This window comes from Chiloscyllium plagiosum, chromosome 5, assembly GCF_004010195.1.
Source record: "Chiloscyllium plagiosum isolate BGI_BamShark_2017 chromosome 5, ASM401019v2, whole genome shotgun sequence".
NCBI lineage: Eukaryota > Metazoa > Chordata > Chondrichthyes > Orectolobiformes > Hemiscylliidae > Chiloscyllium > Chiloscyllium plagiosum.
In genome coordinates, this window is record NC_057714.1 from 87,565,343 (window position 1) to 87,588,289 (window position 22,947).

Here is a 22,947-nt window from a genome sequence, read left to right on the forward strand (position 1 = left end):
AATGGTGTTCCTCTGATTGCTCCATGCTTGACTTTTCAGAGGTGTCTTTATGACTTTCGTGGGTGAATTCCCTGCCACCGACTATATTTTGAATCTGAGAATAGAGAAATATCTCTGTGCGACATGAAACTCCCAGTGCAGGCAAAATATGATACTCCCAGTGGGAAGATATCAAGGAAGATATAAAAGTTTTGAACTCGATTTAAATTTTCCAAGTAACACATTCAAATGTGATCCTTGAACTAAAGAAGATGAAAACAAAACCTAAACACAATTTGACAATTTAGGAATAAGAACAACAACATGCATTTATATTGTGACTAATATGGAAGAATATTTAATCTACCAAAACCATTGACTAATTTGAGGGTATCTATTTAATCTTCAATTTACCCTTATGCTGTTTAAGGAGAACAATTCCAGTTACTCTGGTTTCCAAATAACTGAAGTCCTTTCCACTGTAACTGTATCCTTCATAAGACTTTGATAACCTTCCCAAAGTATGATGCCTAAGATTGAATATAATACTCCAGTTGTGGTCTTACCAATGTTTCACAAAGCTTTAGTAACGTCTTAGTTTTGGTAATACATTCCCATTGTATGAAAAATAACTATCCACTATTACTCTGCTATCTCTCCTTTTTTAGTCTACCCTGGATCCATACTTCCACCTGTTTATAAACTGCTGGAGGCAGCAAGGTGGCTCAGTGGTTAGCACTGTTGCCTCACAGTGCCAGTGACCCAGGTTCGATTCCACCCTTGGGTGACTGTGCAAACACCCCGTGCTTGCATGGGTGCCTTCTGGGTACTCTACTTTCCTCCCCACAGTCCTAAAATGTGCAGATTAGGTGGATTGGTCATGCTAAATTGCCCATTATGTCCATGGATGCTTAGGCTAGATGGATTAGCCAGGGGAAATGCAGGGTTATGGGGATTGGGTGAGTGTGGGTGGGGCGCTCATTTGAAGGGTTGGTGTGGACTTGATGGCCCAAATGGCCTCATTCCATGCTGTAGAGATTCTATGATTCTATGAATGGTAGCTTTAATTTTGCGAATGGAGTTTAATGCTTTTTCAATGGCCAAATCCACTGTGTGACTATACAGCTCTCATAAACCTTCTCCATTATTCCACCAAAGAGCAATCAAATTACTCAAACACAAATCACATCCTCAACCCACCAAACACGGCAACTGATTGCTTTCTGTCCACTGCTTTATTTTGTTGTTTATAGCTGTTTGCTGCTTGTCCTGTTCTGTTCAGGTTTACGTCTAGCAATTCCATGGTGCTTTCTATCTTGTTTGATGTTTGTCCTTTTCAGTGACAGACAGTCCAGATTCCCTGGTGTTTCCATTTACCTCAGTCCAATCACATCAGTGATCATTATCATCATCTCTTCAGGGCTCGATATGGGCTTCTGTGTGAAGGATGGTACTGCATGTGTGGTGCAGTTTGACCAAAGAAAAGCACAATTAGAATATGACTTTTTGAGTGATATCTAATGTTCTTGGCAATATAGTTGTATTTTCTGAAGAAGAGTCAGTGGACCTGAAATGTTAACTCTGTTTTCTCTGCACAGCTGCTGAGTTTTCCCAGCAATTTATTTTTTGTTTGATTTCCAGCATCCACAGTTTTGTTTTTTTTTGTTGTTGTTGTTGTTGTAATTGAAAATTCTATCTACTTTGTTAATTGCCACTTTCCAGTCAGTACACAGAGTACCAAATGCAAGGCATCTAGATTTCTCTTCGTTACATACAGACATGTGAATTGGGAGCAGAATAAACCAATTTGCCCATCAGACTTGCTCAGGTTATCACTAAGATTAGGGCTTGTCTGACTACTCCATGATTCTTTCTGCATTCCAAACTGTTTCAAAGTCATCCTGGAATTATGTGTGTAACTCTTGTATTCATTCCTATGTGCACAGTACTTTTACACTTGCATTTACCCTTTATAATTTTTTATTTGTATAATATTTAAGATCGTGGGTGGAACATCATTTTTGTCAACTTGAATTACATAGAATATTCAACAAAAGTAATATGAAATGGCAACTATGAAATTAATAACAAACTGTGCAGTCACCAATACTCATTATAGGAAAGCTAAAGAAAATGAAGGCATTAAGTGTAACGTAAGATTTAAATAACGATGGGATGAAGACCAGTTAGAGATAAGGGGAGGAAAGAGAAGGAAAGAAAGGCAGAATTAATGGAAAATTAGCTTCCTTTTCATTGGTCACAGCTCTTAATGGGAGGCTTTTAATTGTATTCTAAGTTTGGCCCCATGTTTTTTTCTCATACAACAAGGAATGTTTGGTGCTATTGGTAGAAAGTAGAGTCAATGAGGGAATGAAGTGAAGACAAGAATTAGATTTAATGCATTTTTCTTTGTTTCAGAATTGGTGGCAGAACATCCTGTTGGAAGAGGAATACTATTTCAAAAGCGGAATCCAAGGTACAAAATTTACATTTTTTTATTAACTGATTAGTCTAGAACTTTTTCCTTTTAACTCATCTTAGTGTTTTTCTTGTTTTTTGTCAGCAATTTTTCTGCTTTCTGAAACGGCTCTTTGTGAAGCTGGAGAGGATATTGTAACTGAGCTTAATCATTCCTAACTCATTTCACGTGCAGTTTGAGCTGAGATTGTAAGGCGAAGAACAGATTTGGAGACCTTGTTCTGGCAAGAATGCTCAAATTTCTCGTCAGTTCTTTTTAGATTTGGGATGACAAACACCTAGTTCTATTTGGCTTTTTAGGGCCTTGAGAGTATAAAGTCTGTGTATATTTTCCTTGGTGGACCTACTATCTATGGGCCTTTCTATATTCTAAGCTTTATATCCAGATTGAGAAAGTTAAGTCACAGCAGAGGCAAACCAACTCTACTGGCTGACTCAGCATTACAGAATCACAGAATTATTACAGTGTAGAAAATTCTTCAGCCTATCACTGTCTGTATTGACTCTCTGAATATTTCACTTCATGCCATTTTCCACCCTCCTCCTTGTAACCCTCCACATTGTTCCTTTTCAAACAAGAATCTGCATTTTTTGTATGCGTTGACTAAATCAGCTTCAGCCACACTCGGGCAGTAAGCTCCAGAATCCACTGCATTAAAATGATTTTTTTGTTGTTGTAATTGTTTTTGCAACTTCTGCAGTTAGCTTAAATCTGTTCTCTTGTCTCAGTCCTTTCACGATGCAGTATGTGGATGCACTGACAAGAGAAGGAGCAAAACTTGACCTGCTCTTGGGAAATGAGGCAGGGCAGATGGCTGAGGTGTCAGTGGAGGAGCACTTTGAGGCCAGTCTTCATAATTCTATTAGTTTTAAAATAGTTACGGAAAAGAATAGACCAGATCTTAAAAATTAAAGTTCTAAATTGGAGGAAGGCCAATTTTGACAGTATGAGGCAAGAACTTTCAGATGTCGTTTGGGGGAGCGGATCTTCGCAGGTAAAGGTACGGCTGTAAAGTGGGAAACCTTCAAAATGAAATAATGTGAGTCCAGAGATAGTATGTTCCTGTTAGGGTGAAGGGGAAGGCTGGTAAGTGTAGGGAATGTTGGACGATGAGAGAAATTGAGGTTTTGGCCTAGATAAAAAAGGAAGCATATGTCTGGTATAGACAGCAGGGATCGTGTGAATCCCTAGAAGAGTATAAAGGCAGTAGAAGTATACTTAAGGGGGAAATCGGGAGAGCAGATAACTTTTTAGCAAATGGGGTTAAGGAGAATCCAAAGGGATTCTACAAATACATTAAGGACAAAATGGTAACTAGGGAAAGAATAGGGCCCCTTAAAGATCATCAAGGCAGACTATGTGTGGAACCACTGGAGATGGGTGAAATACAAAATGAGTATTTTGCATCAGTGTTTACTGTGGAGAAGGACATGGAAGCTAGAGAACTTGGAGAAACAAATAGCGATATCTTAAAAAATATCCATATTCAGAGGCAAAGGTGCTGGACGTCTCAAACCACACAAACACACACCTGAGAACTGATCAGGTGAACCCTAGAACTCTGTGGGAGGCTAGAGAAGTAATTGCTGGGCCTCTTGCTGAGATATTTGCATCTTTGATAGCCACTGGCGAGGTGGTGGAAGACTGGAAGTTGGCTAACGTGGTGGCACTATTTAAGCAAGGTGGTAAGGAAAAGCCAGGGAACTATAGACTGGTGAGCCTGACATCAGTATGGGCAAGTTGTTGGAGGGAATCCTGAGGGACAGAATTTACATGCATTTGGAAAGGTAAGGCCTAATTATGGATTGTCAACATGGCTTTGTGTGTGGAAAATCGTGTCTTACCAACATAATTGAGTAACAAAGAGCATTGGTGAAGCAGAGCGCATCTGCAGTCATTGTTTTTACCTCGTTGATTTTAACCTCTACTGCGAATCGTCTTGCAGGAATGCCTGCCTTGAAGATGTTTTCCTCCTCTCTCTACATGATCTATATGGACTCCAGTAAGGCATTTGACTAGGTTCCTCATGGTAAACAAGTAGCAAGGTGAGATCACATGGAATACAGGAAGAATTAGCCATTTGGATATAGAACTGAGGGTGATGGTGGAGGGTTGCTTTTCAGACTGGAGATCTGTGACCAACAGTGTGCCACAAGGATCGGAACTGGGTCCACTGTTTTTTGTCATTTATGTAAATGATTTGGTTGTGAACATAAGAGGTGTGGTTAGTAAGTTTGCAGATGACACCAGAATTAATGTAGTGGACAGCCAAGACATTTACCTTAGAGTACAATGGGACCTTGATCGGATGGGCTGGTAAGCCAAGGAGTGGAAGAAGGAGTTTAATTTAGATAAATATGTGGTGCTGCATTTTGGAAAGACAAATCAGGGCAGAACCTATACACTTAATGATAAGGTCCTGGGGAGTGTTGCTGAATAAAGAGACCTTGAAATGTAGGTTCATAGTTCCTTGAAAGTGGAGTTACTGGTCGATAGGTTAGTGAAGAAGTCATTTGATATGCTTGGCTTTATTGGTTAGCATATTGAGTATAAGAGTTGGGAGGTCAAGTTGTGGCTGTACGGGACAGTGGTTTGGCTACTTTTGGAGTACTACATTCAGTTTTGGTCTTCATGCTATTGGAAGGACATTGTGAAACTTGAAAGGGTTCAGAAAAGATTTACAAGGATGTCACCTGATTTGGAGGATTTGAGCTACAAGGAAAGGCTGAATAGTCTGGGACTATTTTCCCTGGAGCGTCAGAGGCTGAGGGGTGACTTTAGAGAAGTTTATAAAATCATGAAGGGCATGGATAGGGTGAATAGCCAAAGTCTTTTCCCCAGGGTAGTGAAGTCCAAAATTAGATGGCATATGTTTAGGATGAGGGTGGAAAGATTTAAAAGGGATCTAAGGGGCAGCCTTTTCACGCAGAGGGTGATGCATATAAGGAATGAACTACCAAAAAAAAAAGTGGTGGAGGGTGGTATAATTACAACATTTTAAAAGGTTGAACTGAGATAACCTTCTTCGCTGTCCATTACACCACCATTTTTTGGTGTCATCTACAACCTTACTAACTATTCCTCCTATATTCACATCCAAGTAATTTATATAAGTGATGAAAAGCAATTGACCCAGCAGCAGTTGACCCAGCACCAATCTTTGTGGCACACCACTGATCACAGATCTCCAGTCCAAAAAACAGCCTCCACAACCATCCTCCGTCTGCTACCTTCAAGCCAATTTTGTATCTAATTAGCTAGCTCCCCTTGGATTCCATATGATCTATGTAGCTGACTCTAATCCGCCCACTGGGCAACTAGTGATGGACAATAAATGCTGGCGTAACCAATGACGCACACATCACATGAACAAATAAAGTATTCCTACAGTGTCGAAGGGGCTGTGGAAATGGGACAGGGATGTTGAAATGGGGATAGGACAGAGAGAATATCCCTCCACTCCCCAAAACTGGCCTGAAATTTAACATTTGGCTTCTCACCTCCATGTGAGACTACGTAGCTTTTGTCTGGAGTGGTTATATGTATCACAGTTGTGTTGGGCAAGCTGATGGGCCAGAGAGTTACCTTCCCTATCCACCATTATCTCATACAGAATTTGTGGCGACATTTAAGTTTGATTTTTGAACCAGAGGCAAAAGGTACAAAATGACAGACTGTCCAGTTATCTGAAGTAAAAGAGTATTCAGTTCCACACCAGAACCCAGAAGTCCCAAAACTTGTCTTACAAAATGTGTTTTATTCCTTGCTGTACATATTTGAGAGCACAGGTGCATTTACCTATTCTTTCATCCTCTCAACATTCCAGATGAAATGCTTGACTAGCATTTAATATCTCTGGCACAGTGACATTAGGTAACAAGTTACTTGGATGTATCCAATTGTGCATCCACTTCCTACTAAGGAATACTAGCAGTGATCAACACCTGGAATCAGAATTAATTTTATCCCCCTTTCCTCCTTCGCCCAAGAACAGACCATACATGGCTTGGAGAGGGTGGACACTAGGAAATTGTTTCCGTTAGGCGAGGAGACTAGGACCCATGGACACAGCCTTAGAATTAGAGGGGGTAAATTCAGAACAGAAATGCGGAGACATTTCTTCAGCCAGAGAGTGGTGGGCCTGTGGAATTCATTGTCGCAGAGTGCAGTGGAGGCTGGGACGCTAAATGTCTTCAAGGCAGAAATTGATAAATTCTTGATGTCACAAGGAATTAAGGGCTACGGGGAGAATGCGGGTAAGTGGAGTTGAAATGCCCATCAGCCATGATTGAATGGCGGAGTGGACTCGATGGGCCGAATGGCCTTACTTCCACTCCTATGTCTTATGGTCTTATATCAATTGCTGTCTTTCACAAATTACAAAGTGAAACCTGGAGCTTTTTTAATTGTAAAGTACAGGGCACGACATGCTCCTACGGGACAATGGGAGAGTTTGAGGAGATGGTGGTGTGCATCGTGGACAGTTTTAAATCCTACCATGGTATCTGGGGAGAATTAAATACAATTAGTTTCTAAATAGTATGGCCTTGAAAGCTAGTCTCAGTAATGGTGACCACGACAATGATTTTTTTTGTAGAAACCCAAGTGGTTCACTAATGCCCTTTAGGGAATGAAATCTAGAGCAATTAAGTATGGGCAACAAATGCTGGCTTTGCCAGCAACACCTATATCCTGTGAAAAAAATAAAGAAAATATTGTTGCTCTGCGTGTTTTATTTTCAGTAAATGAGAACAAATCTTGAAAGAGATCTTAAAGTGCTCAGTTGCAGTGAAATTAGCAAAAGAGCACAGATTTCGCCACTAATCAGAACAACCAAATATATTTTTATTTACCTTTTCCAATAAATCTTTTTCTCATATTTCAATGGTGTCCTGTTATTGCCCCATATCTATTGTATTGGTGGATAGCCTATTCTACCAGTAACTGCTTCAGAACGAAGAGTATTAGCTCGTTATTGTCTCGTTTGAATGCCAAGTACCTTAATCATCTGTAATCAGCTGGGCTTTCAATTTTGTTTTCTGTCTGAATGTACCACACTTTGTTCGTTTATCTTAATTTACCTCTCCTCCTTCATCCAGGGAGCTCTGGATTTTTTTACCCTACCTTTCCCTTGTAAGCTTTGACTGTGTCTCTTGTTTGAATGTAACCCATTGTTTGCATACCACTTTACCTGCAAGCCTTTGACTTCAATTTATTTTACCTAGATATATTTTTATCTCATCAGGCTTTTTCCCCAGTTTATTACTCTTACTCTGGATTTTTTTTTATATTCGCTCTTAAAACACCTTAAATGTTCTCTTACTGCCACCAGATTTACATAGCTGACGACATTTGGACTGGGAACATACCGCTACAGAAAATTATCCTGAACTCACTCTTGGAAATCTTGCCCTCCTCTGCCCTTTACATTGCTATTTTACCAGTCTCTACCTGATTAATAAGGTTCCCTCATAGTTATTTTATGTTTCTCTAATTTTCTGCAAATTTGTTTCTCTGCATCATTCCCATTAGCTTGTTGCCTATAAATTTCACAGAGCAATGCAATTACACCTTTTTTTGTTCCTTAGATCTAGTCAAATTGATTCTGTCCTTGATCCCTCTGAGACATCCTCTTTCTTCAGCCATGATTCGGAGATGCCGGTGTTGGACTGGGGTGTACAAAGTTAAAAATCACACAACACCAGGTTATAGTCCAACAGGTTTAATTGGAAGCACACTAGCTTTCGGAGCGACAATCACCTGATGAAGGAGCGTCGCTCCGAAAGCTAGTGTGCTTCCAATTAAACCTGTTGGACTATAACCTGGTGTTGTATGATTTTCATCTTTCTTCAGCAGTACAGTCCTCTCCTTAATCAGTTCTGCCAACTTCCTTTCCTACCTTTCTTGAACATCTCGTATTCAGGAATATTCAACCCTCAGTGCATGCCCTTTGAGCTAAACCTTTTTCATAGCCACAACATCACCAATTTTATTTACCACACTCTGGATTCACATATGTGCACACTAACCCTGGATTAGATTTTCTTACATTCTCCAATTCATTGACCCTTTAGAATCTGCATGCATTGGTTTAAGCTGTTGCTTTGCATGAACTAGAGGTACAGCTCTTGCTGATATGGAGTCTCCAGGAAGCTGTGGTTAGCACAGTTGGCTGGATGGTTTGCTTCCAGTGTGAAGTGATACAAACACTATGGATTCAATTCCTGCAATGGCTGAGATTATCATGAAGACTTCTTTCTCAGTTTCTCAGTTTCTCACCTTGCCTGAGACATGATGATCCTCAGATTAAACCATTAGTGTCTCTGACTAATGAGAGAGCAGCCATATGGTCTGAGGGTAAGGATCTTTTATTCTCTCAATTTAGGTTAAGCCATACTAAAGTGTTTGGACATACACACCTTAAAATTGTTTGAGCCTGTCAGTCACTGAAAAGATCGTTTATCTGTTCAGGGTTATTTTTAAATAAAAGTAACTAAAAGAAAGGGGATAGAGTTGCAGTAATCTATTTTATATTTGCTGTTGTACTGAATAGTCTGTAGAAGAAAAAGATGACAATGCTTCAAACTATAATACTATTAGATCTATTGTATGTTATGGAAATGGTCCATCTTATTATGTTCTAAAATTATAGATCCTTCCTCCAATAAGGAGGGGAAAGATGGGACGTTGAAAATGGTAAAAATGTGATCTGATTTAAGCCCATTATGAACATACCTTGACCTTGTCTGATTTCCTCACTCTAAATTACTGATTATAAATTGTCAATGAGGTTATGTTCGTAAGATGTCACCTTTTTTAATAAAACCTTAAGTTATCTCGCGAATGTGACTTAAAAGAATTCTTGGATTTACATATTAATGAACCGAAACCTGCAACCCATTCTAAAAGTTGAAAGACTTAACAGCAATCTAGGTTTGTTCAATATATCATTTCAGTTGTATGACACTGTAATCTTTTGCTGTAAATTCTATATCTTATGATCCTATTCCCCAGCTTCCTGATGAAGGAGTGGTGCTCTGAAAACTAGTGCTTTCAAATAACCCTGTTGGTTTGTGTGATTTTTAACTTTGTCCACCCCAGTCCAACACGGGCTCCTCCCCATCCTAAGATAATGACATTCACTTAAAGTTTACCCAGAGCTTAGGAAAGCTCACAGCTAAGGGAAGACAGTTGCTTGATTCAGCGAGTAATTTGTTCTCCCACACTGTTTCTCAGCCAAGGCCACAGGAATGCTTTCTTCCTCCGAAATACCAGATCTTCAAGCAGATCTGCTACAGTTGCCTCTCTCTCAGATCAAAGCAATCTTTGCTTTCACACATCATCTTGATTACTTAGTAGTCTCCAACTGCTGACCTGCGATATCTGCTTTCTGCTCTGCAGTTGGCCATCTGCCAATTTGAAAAAGGACTAAAACATTTCTTCTTTTCTGCTCCTGGGTGTATATTCCAGAATTTTTAATCTTGCAAATTGGATTTGGGAGAGCACTATTATTCATTCCCTCATAGTGGTACAGATGTTTTGCTTCAGTAGACCTAGACTGCAGATTGGTTGATATTGAGAGCAATCATAAAATCCAGGGATTGAGAATGGGAATGAGTATCATTGGACAATTTGAAAATACAGTTTCTCAATTTGCATACCAGTGAGTGGGCACTTAGGATTGGCTAGATCCTGGTCCTTCAATGTTCATCTTTTTATCCACAACCTGGTTGACACTATGATACCTTGATTTGATTTGATTTGATTTGACTTATTGTGGTCCCATGTATCTAAGTATAATGAAAAGCTTTGTTTTGCAAATAATACAGGAAGATCATAGCAAACAATGACATACAGGTATTGGGTGGTTAGATAGGAGAGGAATACAATGTTACAATTGCACAGGCAGTGCCCAAAGTAAGATCATCCTTAGCTAGATCAATGTTATTTGAGGTTAGAGAGGTCTATTCAGAAGTCTAATAACAGTAGGGAAAAAAGCTCTTCTTGAACCTGATGGTGCACATTTTTAAACTTCTGTATCTTCTACCTGACTGGAAGAAAGCATTACCAGGGTGGGAGGGGGTTTTGATGATGATGGCAGCCTTTCTGCAGCAATGAGCTGTATAAATGGAGTCCATGGATGGAGAAGATTGGCTTCTGTGATGGTCTGGGCTGTGCACACAACTTTCTGTAGTTTCTTAGGGTCCTGGGCAGAGCTGTTGCTGTACCAGGCTGTTATGCACCTGGATGAAATGGTTTCAATGGTGCATCTGTAAATGGTGAGAGTATCATGGACATGCTGAATTTCCTATACCACCTGAGGAAGAAGAGGTGTTGTTGTACCTTCTTGACAATTGCATCTATGTGGGAGTTCCAGGACAGGTTATCAGTTATTGTCACTCCTGGTAACGTGACGCTTTTGAACCCCTCCACCTCCACTCCGTTGATGTAGATAGGGGCGTGTCCCCCTCATTTCTTCCTGAAGTCAACGCTCAGTTCTTTTGTTTTGCTGACATTGAAAGAGAGGTTGTTCTCATTGCACCACAACACCATTCCTTCTATCTCCTTTCTGTATTCTGACGCATCATTGTTTAATATCCATCCTAACCACAGTGGTGTCGTCGGCAAGCTTTGTAGATGGCATTCATTTGGAATCTGGCTACACAGTTGTGGGGGTGTACAGGGATTATAATAGGGGACTGAGAACACATCCTTGCAGGGTACTGATGTTGAGCAGCTGGCTATCTTCATTGATTGTAGTTTGTGGGTCAGGAAGCTGAGGAACCAGTTGCAGAGGACAGAGCTGAGACCTAGGTCTCAGTGTTTTGAGATTAGTCTGTTTGGGATTATAATGTTGAAGGCAGAGCTGTAGTCGATAAGTAGGAGTCTGACATAGGTGTTCTTGTTATCCAGGTGTTCCAGGGATGAGTGTAGGGCAAGGAAAATGACATCTGCTAGGGACTGGTTATGTCAGTAGGCAAAATGCAGGGGATCAAGGCAGGCTGGGAGGCTAGAGTTGATGTGGGCCATGACCAGCCTTTTGAAGCACTTCATGCTTATGGAGGTCAGAGCCATTAGTTGGTCATTCAGGCACATTGCATGTGGTCTTCTTGAAGCAAGTGGAGACTTCAGCTTGTAGCAAGGAGAGGCTGAAGATATCAGTGAATACTTCCACCAGTTTGTCGACACAGGATCTAAGTGCATGATTGGGGACTCTGCTGGGCCTGTCACTTTCCTTGAATTTGCTCTCAGGAAGACCAATCTGACGTTTACAGTGGTGACTGAAGGAACAGCTACATCTGGGCACTCGAACTAAGCATAGAAAGCATTCAGTGCATCAGGGAGGCATGTGTTCTCGTTTGCTTTATTTTGTCTCCTGATATGTTGCCTGACTTGGAGGGCATGTTCTTCTTACTCGTCGGTTGCACACATTTTTCACCTTTCAGTGGCTGGGGAATCTATGGATATTTTGCCAACCATTTCATGATCAAAGTGATCAGGATATATGGCTCCTGACCAAGAGCAGAAATTTCTAAACTTAATCTTATAAAATGTAGAAGTTTGTGCTCCGCCTCCAGACACATAGCTAGGCTCTAATGCAAGAGGATGATACAATTGAGGGTCAGACAGTTATACCTTTTTAACACTTGTTGTTGTGCTTAAGATTGTTTAGCAAGTGTGAGGGCAGTTTTTGTGGAGGTAGGTAGTTTGTGTAGAGGGAATGGAGGAAGAGCAGAAATTTGGCAACGTTAGTGCATTTCTTTTGGTTCTCAGGAAGTGAGTCAGTTCCTAAAGACAGAAAAGCCAATTTGCTTTGATGGAAGTTGGTGGTATTGGTTGGCAGCATGAGCCTGAAAATGATGCAATTTTCATAGCAATTAAGGGCAATTATTGGTATTTCTGGTTTCATTTTTAGGTTTGAAACTAACAGCACACATTTCTTGCTATTGAGCAGTTTGGGTCATTCTAAAGTGCTCTTCAGTAATTGTCACCTGTCCTCAACTATAGTATATTCACAGGCATTTATTTATTTGGACAACTAGGTAACCTGAACCTCCATCCAGGATTGGTACAATATTTTAACCTATGATATACATCGGTTGTCTTTATATTACCTCATAATTTTGGAGACAAAATTTTATCTTTCACACACAAGATGTGTGACACATAGATGTGTCAATATTTGGAGTTAGGCGGAGTTATAAATGATATTCTTCACAGTATACTTACATGTGTTGGGGATTATAACAGTAATGCTTACTATGCCCTATATTCTCCAGTGGAATTTGCTCACGCTATGTCCTCCCTGCATAAAATCTTCAAAATCTGCTTTGTGTGGACAATCAGGTAATTTTCTTCCAGGAATTCCTCATCGGCCAATTGCGGTGTCATTTTTACAGTGAAGAATTTGTATCCCAATTGGATTTAAGAAGGCTATATGCTCCATGTGGGCTGTTCAGATAATTTATATTTTAGCCCATATGCTAGCTGTACAAGTAAAGTTGAACTGCAGTTGAACAGGTAATACTTCTGTCAATTACATCAATGATCAGAGAAAGGAAATTTTATTTCTGTAGCAGAATTCTGTATGGCAGAAAAGTTTTTGCTTTGAACCATACATTTCTTTGGCCTTGCTGGAAGTGGACAACTTGTTCGCCTTGCTGTCCATTGCGTAACTAAAATTAAACTGAATACCTTTGCATCATCAAATAATCTTGAGCTCTGCTAGAGTTACTATGATAGAAAAATCATTTATGCAGAAGTAAGATGACTTCTCCATTACTGGAACGTTAAGGTTGACCAATGCATTGCCATCTCTTGCTCTGATTCTTTCAAAGCACAGTTGATTCACTCCATATAAACTAAACCTGTTATTAAAGGTTGACGATAAGCCAAATATGTACTCGTTATGCCTGCAGATGGAATCATCTACCAGTGCAGCTCAGGATCTGCTTCAAGTATAACTGCAGATTCTCTTCACTGAAGAATATTAGTGAACTAGCCTTTTTAATCAAGCAGTAGCCTTCCACATTTAATTTTTATTGTGGTGTCAACTCACAAATTAACAGCTTCATTGAACTTCATTTTTCAATTTTGAGCATTTAATCTCAGAATTGTTGATTTAATATAACTGCAATACTGCGATACCCACATTTTCATACATTCAGTGCCACATGCTGTCAGTAATCATGAGACTGCCTCAAATTCATAAAATGTATTTGTCTCCAAACTTTCTTTACTATTGACCTGAAGATAAAACATGGCTTCAGGTTTGTTTTTGCTTGTTGGTTTTGAACCTGATCCATGATGTCACCAGTGTGATACTGGAGGGGCACAAACCATTTTGCACACTGAATTGCTACTGCAAAAGTATATCCCTTTTGACTATACAATGTTCTATTATTTCTGCTCTTCATTTCTGCCTTTGTGCCATAACATGCACTAATGTGCCATCCTTTCCTTGTGGCTGCATTACTCTGAGTTGCCGTTGTCATAGGTATAATTTTTATTTCAAAAATATACTTTATCCATAAAGTGTTGTGCAAGTTACAATTATAACAATTACATTACAAAGCATTTCAACCTGAACATTGAAACATTTCAAAACACATTCGTTGCAATATCTCATGTTCCATTCTTAGGTGCTTCCCTATGATTGTAATAGTGTTCATAATAATATATATTCTATGCCAAGCATAGGGTAAAGCATTTCAAATCAGACATTAGAGTGCACTTGATGCAAACTCTACTATTTGCACCGTGTTACACTCTGAGCAGCTTCAACTAAATTCAATGCTCTTAATATTCATTATGTGCATTCCTTGCACATAGTTTTCTGACCCATGATATACTATTGCTGAAAGGCCTCAGACCACAACCTTTGATCATGGCCTCAGTGGTGGCGGCTCAGAGCTTTAGTGTGTGTATACTGAATGCTTATTTAACCAAACCAACAGTCTGCAGATTCCCACACTGCCTCCAGTAACCTCTTCCTACACCACTGAGTGTCACTGAGGAGGTGATGCCCAAGTGGTATTATCACTAGATTATTAATCCAGAACCTCAGCTAATGTTCCAGGGACCTGGATTCGAATCCTGTCATGGCAGATAGTGGAATTTGAATTCACTAATATTTTGAAATTAAGAATCTACTGATGATCAGGAAACTATTGTCAATTGTCAGAAAAACCCAGCTGGTTCATTAATGGAAGGAATTCTGTCATCCTCACCTGGTTTGGCCTACATGTGACTCCAGACCCACAGCAATGCCCTCTCAGCTCAGTTCAAAGGCAACTAGGGACAGGGAATAAATATATTTATTTATTCCCATGAGTGAATTTTTAAAAAACTGTCCCCTCTAACTAACTTACCTTCTGAAATTAAAATTCAAGAATATGTCAGTCATATGTTGGAGTATTAACTTCTTCTCAAATTCATAAATCTTGACATCAGATGCCAGAGTTGCAAATACTCTCTGTGCAGTGATGATCTTGGATACACAAAGGGTAAATGACCTCCCATTTTTAACATCATTGATTTTAAGCTGTTTCTCCATAGTAAACTGAATTACTCTTAACAGAACAGTCATTTAACTTCTCAATCATAATTTTCAGCCAAATGCACCCAAGACTGGAAGTTTCTCATGTCACAGTGAATGCAGGAGCAGACTTACTTGACTGTGTGGACTCTGGCAAATGATACCAACATTGTGAAGCTTTGAGATCACTTGTAGCATGTATTTCAGTTTTGCTCATTAAGCAAAGGCAAGGAATGGAGTTAAAGATAGCTTAAAGTATTAGCTCATTGAGTTAAAAAAAGACATGGGAGTTTGTGATGTGTGGGTAAGGAGAAGAGGTTGAAGGAAGACCCCACTGTGAAAAGAAAGGAATACGTTGTGTTGCATTCATGTAGCACTTTCTGTATCACCCAGATGTGTGAAATGTTTTGCAGAAGTTGAAATACTTTGAAATGCAGTTTTATAAAGGGAAATCATAGAACTGCTGTACAGAGTAATAAGCTTTAGGTTATAAATTCCTAAGCTACTCCATTAGTTAGCTTATTAAGAGTAACTTGTTGAGTAATTATTCAGCACAATGAATGCTAATTCAGTTGCAGATTTGGAAGGAATGTGTGTGCCTACTGGGTTTCTCCAGCACTTCGACTCTGTAACACTAAAGTAAAAACATAGAACTGTACAGTAGGGAAACAGACCCTTCAGTCCAACTTCTCCACGCTCACCAGATATCTAAAATTAATCTAGCATTTGTCAGCATTTGGCCCATATCCCTCTAAATTCTTCCTATTCATCTACCCATCCAGATTCCTTTGAGATTTTGTAATTGTACCAGCCTCCATCACTTACTCTAGCAGCTCATTCCATATGCACATCACTGTCTGTGTGGAAAATGTTGCCCCTTAGGGTCCCCCAAGTCCCTTTGTGCTTCTGAAGTCTTTCACCATTTAGAAAACAGTCTCTGCCTCTTTGTCCTACCAAAGTTTCTGTTAAACTTTCCCACATTGTATTCCGTCTGCCATTTCTCTGCCCACTTTCCTAGCATATCAAGTTCTTCTGCTTTCCGGCTTCTTCAATACGACCTGTCCCTCCACCTATCTTTGTGTCAGCTGCAAATTTAGCAACAATGCCTTCCATTCCTTCATCCAGATTGTTAATGTCTAATGTGATTGATTGTGGAACTCCACTAGTCAGCAGCTGCCATTCTGAAAAAGACACCCCCTCACCCCCAGTCAATGCCTTTTGCCAGTCTGCCAATCCTGTATCGATGCAAGTACTTTGCCCCTTAACCATCTGCTGTTGTTTTAGTAGCGTCTTATGTGGCACCTTATAGGCTTTCTGGAAATCGAAATCGGTCGTGCCCACTGGCTCTTTTTGTCTAACTTGCTTGTTGCCTCCTCAAAGAATTCATGAAATAAAATTATCTCTGATTTTGAGTACCGCAATCATGTGAAGGTAATTTCTAAGGTATATTCATATTCACAGGTATGTTTGCTCCAACATATTCTTTGTTCACAAAATTGTAGTCAATTCTGGATAACGAAGTCTGCATATCATTCTATATTGCTTGTTACTGAGGGTTGGAACTTTACCTAAACACATAATAAGATGCTTCTATCACCAAAAATATTAGTAAAATTTAACTTGTGCATTCAATGTATTTGCTTGAAACAAAGATGTATATTCACACCAATTAGTGCTTTTTACATAATAAGCATTATTATTATGTAATAGTTGAAAATATTGACTTCTCACTGATGACAAAGCTGTGGGTACAGGGTACACAAATATCATGCTCAAATGTATTCTACTTGTGTGTAAGACTTGACAGCAGTTATCAGGTTATTTAATGGTGAAAGCTACTGCACCCAGTATTGCTTCTGCACTCTGCAATGACAACACTTCAATTTCAGGAAGAGTTACCAGCTGATAATAATTGGGACCCTTTGCTAGATATTTCCTCCTCTATTCAGACCAATTATAACATCTCTATTTGTTGAAAACTGTACAATATTTCAATAGAAGACAGAATTTGAGCTGGAAATTTTAACCATCTGTATGTCTCACTTACCCATTGAACAAACTGATTTGCTTCTGAGTGTTACATGCACACAAAGAAACAAACCAATTTGATGCTCACAGCTGGTGAATTCAAAATGGTAAGTTACTACAGGTACCAAAATAAGACACTTATTATCCTTTTAGTTTTCAGAAGGAGTTTTTGTTCGAAGACAAAGAAATTGCCAAGAAAGCAAAGGATATTGACACTAATTTACTTGCTGTACTTCCTAAAGGTTAGTAAAATTGCTGCATTGAAGGAATCAAATTTGTTTAACATGTTTGCTTTGTTATTAAGATAACAGCCCTTGGAAGAGGGGCAGTTAGTTATGAAGTTGATAAAATCCACTGAGGTGAGTTTGATTAAAGTTATTTTTGAGGGCTGCCAGATTATGAATAGCCATTGTATAAAAATGTACATAAATTAGCTATGGTTTTTTTTTAATTCTTAACTTCCCAATCAACTATAGATGATAGTAATGCAGAATCCTGCATCATTTCAAAAATCCATTCATATCTGAAATATACATTTGGGATATTGGTATTGTTGATGACAGAATGGCCTTTTTTTGATAGGTTGAGGAAATCACACATTGTCCCTTTCTCATGTGCAAATTCAATGTGTGGGAGCAATGCTACACTTGGTTTTCCTAATACTGTTATGTAAAATCTCAGGAACTGTACTGCTGCATTAATAAATTTCTACTCACATATCCAAAAGGTTATGATATTTTGCTGCTGCCAGCAACTGTTTGGGACAAAGTCCACAGCCTCTTTCCAGAAGTAGTTGCATTAATCAGAGTCCCAATTGTTGGTATTTTCTTTTAACAAATTTCACAGCAGCTTAAAGTACTGATAGAAACACCTTTACAAAACATACAAGGCTATTATTGCTAAGAAGGATATGCTATATCAATAATTAAACATAATTTTCCCATATATGGTAGAATTTTGTGCTGTTTAGAAGTAATCATGTGATGGGACCATTTCCAGGTCTTGACCCATGTGTTGACAGTTGATGTGTCTGCTTCAGAGGTCTTTCCAAAGGTGACCAATTAAGAGGCCGTCTTCAGCTTTGCCATCCTGTTGCTAAGGCCCAATTTGAGCAACGCAAACTTTGGAAAATCAGCAGGCCCACCATTGGTGGAGGCACCACGGTATAAGATACTGGTGAGACATCATCCGGAGCACTGCGTACAGCATTGATCACCTCATTTAAGGAAGGATGCAAATGCAGTTAAGAGAAAGTCTACTAGCCATATATCGTGAATAGGCTTCTGAAGCAAGGTCGGACAGACCAGACATAGATCTGCAGGAGTTTCGATGCATAAAAGATGAAACAGATAAGACCCTAAGAAAGCTTTACAGAATGGATGTGGAAATGAGGTTTCCTCTTTTAGGAATATTTAGGACTAGGGAGTGACTAATTCAAAATAATGGGTAACCTGTTGAAAATAAAGATGGATGAAATTTTTTCAGAGTGTAGTGTCCCTTTGGAACTCTCCCTCCAAAAGGCAAGGGAAGCAAGTCTTTGATTATTTTAAAGCAGAGTTGGGTAGATTCTTGGTAATCTAGGTGTTTGTTGCTGGTTGGGGGTGGGGGGTGGGGTGCAGGATGCAGAATGTGAGCTGAAAGTGTCTAAGGTTACCTGGGCTAGATGGGAATATGGAGTTAAGGTTATCATCAGACCAACTAAGATCTTGATAAATAATGCATAGGCAGAGGAACCAAATGCTCCTAACTCATATGTTTGTATGTATGCTGTCACCATAGCTACCAGGTTAGCTCTATAAAGAAGTATTCCCTCCCAAAGGAAGATCAGTGGCTACAGCTCTGGCTGGTGATTATTACGACTCTGGTAGGAACACTGCGAAGCCATATGGAGACTAGTCAGGAAAGGCTTCAAGACTAAGAGGAGCTCAGAGTTATGTTTCTGCTCAGTGGCTCAATGTGTTCCTGTCTGCAGATGATCTTGCCAGGCATGGCCCTCAGTGTAGGGGCTTGTCTTCTGGGAAGATTGTGAAGGATTGCCAAATCAGCCCATAATTGGACTCTTAATTGTGCAGAATGACTATGCTAGAAGATAGCCTCTGTCATTGGTGACCCATGTCCAGGAAGATTACCCCAAATGGAAACACATTGGGTCACTAAGTAGAAGCATATTTTGTGGAGTTCCTTTTGGTCCCACCTTGAAGCCTTCACTGACTAGTCCAAGAGGATTCTTGCAATAGAGAGCAAATAAAGCTAATGGAAACAAATTATCTTAAATGTGCTAAGATGCAAGCTAGAATTCTACACGCAACAGAATGTGTGTGAGGGAAACTGTACTATTACAGCCCTTTGGCAATGACCCTTATCAGTAAAGTGCAAGCTCTTATTTTGGATCAACTGCATTTGATGTTACATTTTGACAAAACAGTCCTCACAGCATTTTAAAACTCAATCGCATTTTTACCCCTTTTCAATTGGGTTAAGAAACTTTTTCTGCCACAAAGGAATGTTGTTTTCACTATTCAGATGCTCTACTCTCACTGCACAATTCTAGAAGTTTCAAACAATGCAAAGACCCAAGTGAAATTATATATGGCTGCCATTTTTCCATTGGATATAGGGTAAGGCTAATTTTACTCATTTCACAACTTCTTTAAAATCAATGTTTCCAGTTGTTCAGCATCAGAAAGTCTGCCACATGAATTATATCTGGGAATATTCATTAAGTAACACCACTTGTTTTGAATCAGAGGCATTATCTTTAGTAAGTTGATATGATAGATGAATAACTGATGTGGCATATACTCTCAAATTTTACATTACATAGTTTGGCACAACAGTGAAATAACTCCACAGAGGCCAGTATCCCGTTACCAAGTCACTCTTTATCTACACGTAAAAAGTCCTTCTCCATGGTACTGCCTCATCCAGAGTCAGGTAGCAGAGTGTCTCTATCTCTGTCACTCACCCTTTTTAAATGTCATCCAGGGCTACCTGCTTGAACCAGATTAACCTGGTCCAATCAGGGAACCCGTAATCTGTGGTCCAGTTGGCTGACTTCATTGCAATTACTACACACAGTCACAGAGTTATACAGCATGGAAGCAGACCCCTCGGTCCAACCAGTTACTGCTGAATATAATCCCAAACCAAGTCTTTGGAGAATGCACAATAATGAAGCAATGGTTTAACTTCCTACAAGGATCTTCGTTGTTCAAATTCTATGCCATATGCACAGATTATGATTTCCATCCACTCTTTCCAGCAGGCTCTATAGGGTTGTAGGTGAGGGTTGAGCCTATGCGTTAAATGATTAGATTTATGGTCCTGCCTGTATAATCTGCTCCTAACTATCTTTGAAGAAATTCGAACCATCATTATGTGAATGAAATCCCACTCCGTTCTCTTTCTCCTCCTCCTCCACCTCCTCCGTCCTCATCTTTCTTCTCTTCCTCCTCCTTGTTGACCTCCTCCTTCCTCCCCACCCCAAACCCTCTTAGTTTTCTCCACAGGAAAATGACACCCCTCTCTAATCCATAAGGGATTTGAATTTAGTGAAAAATGATGAGCTATCATCAATAATTGAGGCCTACCAACAATTTTGATGATGCTGCTTTTGTGACATTCAGTGTCAGATGATAATTACCACAGTCATGAGAGTGCACTTTCCTCTTCAGTGTTTCAATGCATTTGGAAGTTCCATAGCACAGCCTTTCCACGCAAATACTTTTAAAGGATTTATTTGAAGTATGCAAGAAATCATTTATGTTGGAAGCTTCAATGACTGTATCTCACCAAATAAAAGTCAATTAAGATTTAAGTATGACAGCAGGGGATTTTGATTGATGGAGGGAAGTGCAGTCATACTTGCTGATGAAGAGGATATAGAGATGGAAACTCAGTTCAAGAAAGTCGACTCTGATTCAGTGCTACATGAAAAGTAGCAGAGAGTAGAGTCAGAGATATTTTTTCAGGAGTTAAGAGAGGTGATGTTGAAATATAGCTGGGTGTCATCAGTGTGCATGTGGAAAATTATGTTGTTTTTTTGAATGATGCCATTCAGGGGCTGAAAGCAGATGCAAAATATTCCACGCAAAACTAATTTTGCTGCCTTTTCTCCATATCTTTATTATTCTAAATCTTTTGTTTTAATCATACTGGTTGATACCTTGGGAACAATTTGAAGTTAAGTATTCCTCACTCTGATAGGCTCAGTGGAAAAATGATTCTTCAAACCTTTCCAGAACCGAGGAAGGGTCATTGGCCCTGAAACATTAACTCTGATTTCTCTCCGTAGATGCTGCCGGACCTGCTGAGCTCTTCCAGCAATTTGTGTTTTTGTTTGTAAAATGGAATATTGGTGTTGATTACAAGGACAATAGTTTATAAACATAAGGAAGCTTTGCTATAGCAGTGCAAGACCTTGGATTAACTACTTCAGCAGTGTGTACAGATTTGGTTGGTTACCTAAAGGATATAATTGCATTAGAAGCAGTCAGAGAAGGTTCACTTAGATTTTTTTGGATGAAAGGGTTATCATGTGAGGAAAGATTGAGCAGGTTGGGCCTTTATCAATTGACCTCAGAAGAATAAAAAAGGAAATATGAGACTGAAATGAGATCTTAAGGTGATTTGGAAGGTTACATGTTGAGAAGATATCACCCCTTGTGGTCAGTCTAGAACTAAGGGACACTGCTTAAACATTAGGGGTCTCCTACGTAAGACCATGATGAGAGAGAAAACATTCTGAACTTTGTTAGTTTGTAGAATTTTCTGCCCAGAGGGCAGTGGAACCTGGAACACTTAATGTGTTTAAAGCATGGTTCAATAGTTTTTCCGGTCAGTGAGGGAGCTGAGGATTATGGGTCAGCCGCAAAAATGAAATTACGGTCACAATCACATCAGCCATGATGTTATTGAATGATGGAGCAGGTTCAACAGGTCACATGACCAATGCCTGCTCCTAATTCTTTTTTTATAAATATTTTTGAGAATTTTAGATTAGATTAGATTACAGTGTGGAAACAGGCCCTTCGGCCCAACAAGTCCACACCGACCCGCCGAAGCGAAACCCACCCATACCCCTACATTTACCACTTACCTAACACTACGGGCAATTTAGTATGGCCAATTCACCTGACCCTGCACATCTTTGGACTGTGGGAGGAAACCGGAGCACCCGGAGGAAACCCACGCAGACACGGGGAGAACGTGCAAACTCCACACAGTCAGTCGCCTGAGGCGGGAATTGAACCCGGGTCTCTGGCGCTGTGAGGCAGCAGTGCTAACCACTGTGCCACCGTGCCGCTTTTCTTTCTTTTCTTTATTCTTTACAAAATTATAAAATTACAAAAATATAACAATCTAAAATTATTACACCAATTACTAACTACTACCCTACTCTACAAAATAAATCAAAACTACACTCACTATGTTCAATAAATAAATAAATAACACCACGCAGCGCAGCCTCACTAAAGCTCCTAACCTTCGGGAGCATTAATTATTACACCTGTATTTATTCAGGGTTCTTTTTCTCAGGGTACAAGGCTCACTAAACCTAATCATCATGGCTAAACAAAGGCTCTAATTAAAATGGCAGACAAATCTGCTTTCAGGTAATTTGAAAATGGCCACCACATATTATAAAACATTCATTATGTTTGCGAGAAATCCAAAGGGATGTGTTCCATGATTAACTTATACCACCCCCACAGGCCCGGAGGGTTCTCTCACACCCAGCTCATCAGCGTGTTCTTCCTTACGCAGTAAGTGAGAACGTTAAATAGCTTTTTCCCATGTGCATCTAAGGAAGATAAATTTGGCAAGCCCAAGGGAAGAGAGATTGGGTCTACCTTAACTTCAGTCCCCAGGATCCTCTCTAATACTCCTGCCACAACACTCCAATACCTACAAAGTTTGTGGC

The 22,947-nt window shown here is 39.6% G+C and overlaps 1 protein-coding gene across 7 annotated transcripts in view; it reads left to right on the forward strand.

Annotated features, from left to right (window-relative positions):
* The window catches only part of svila (supervillin a), a 352,019-nt gene that overhangs the window by 148,206 nt on the left and 180,866 nt on the right, over window positions 1-22,947 (forward strand). For all 7 annotated transcript variants that reach the window (XM_043690576.1, XM_043690579.1, XM_043690578.1 and 4 more), the window contains 2 exons: window positions 2,398-2,455; window positions 17,178-17,266. In XM_043690576.1, coding sequence (XP_043546511.1) covers window positions 2,398-2,455; window positions 17,178-17,266 — 147 coding nt within the window. The remainder of the gene's footprint in view (window positions 1-2,397; window positions 2,456-17,177; window positions 17,267-22,947) is intronic.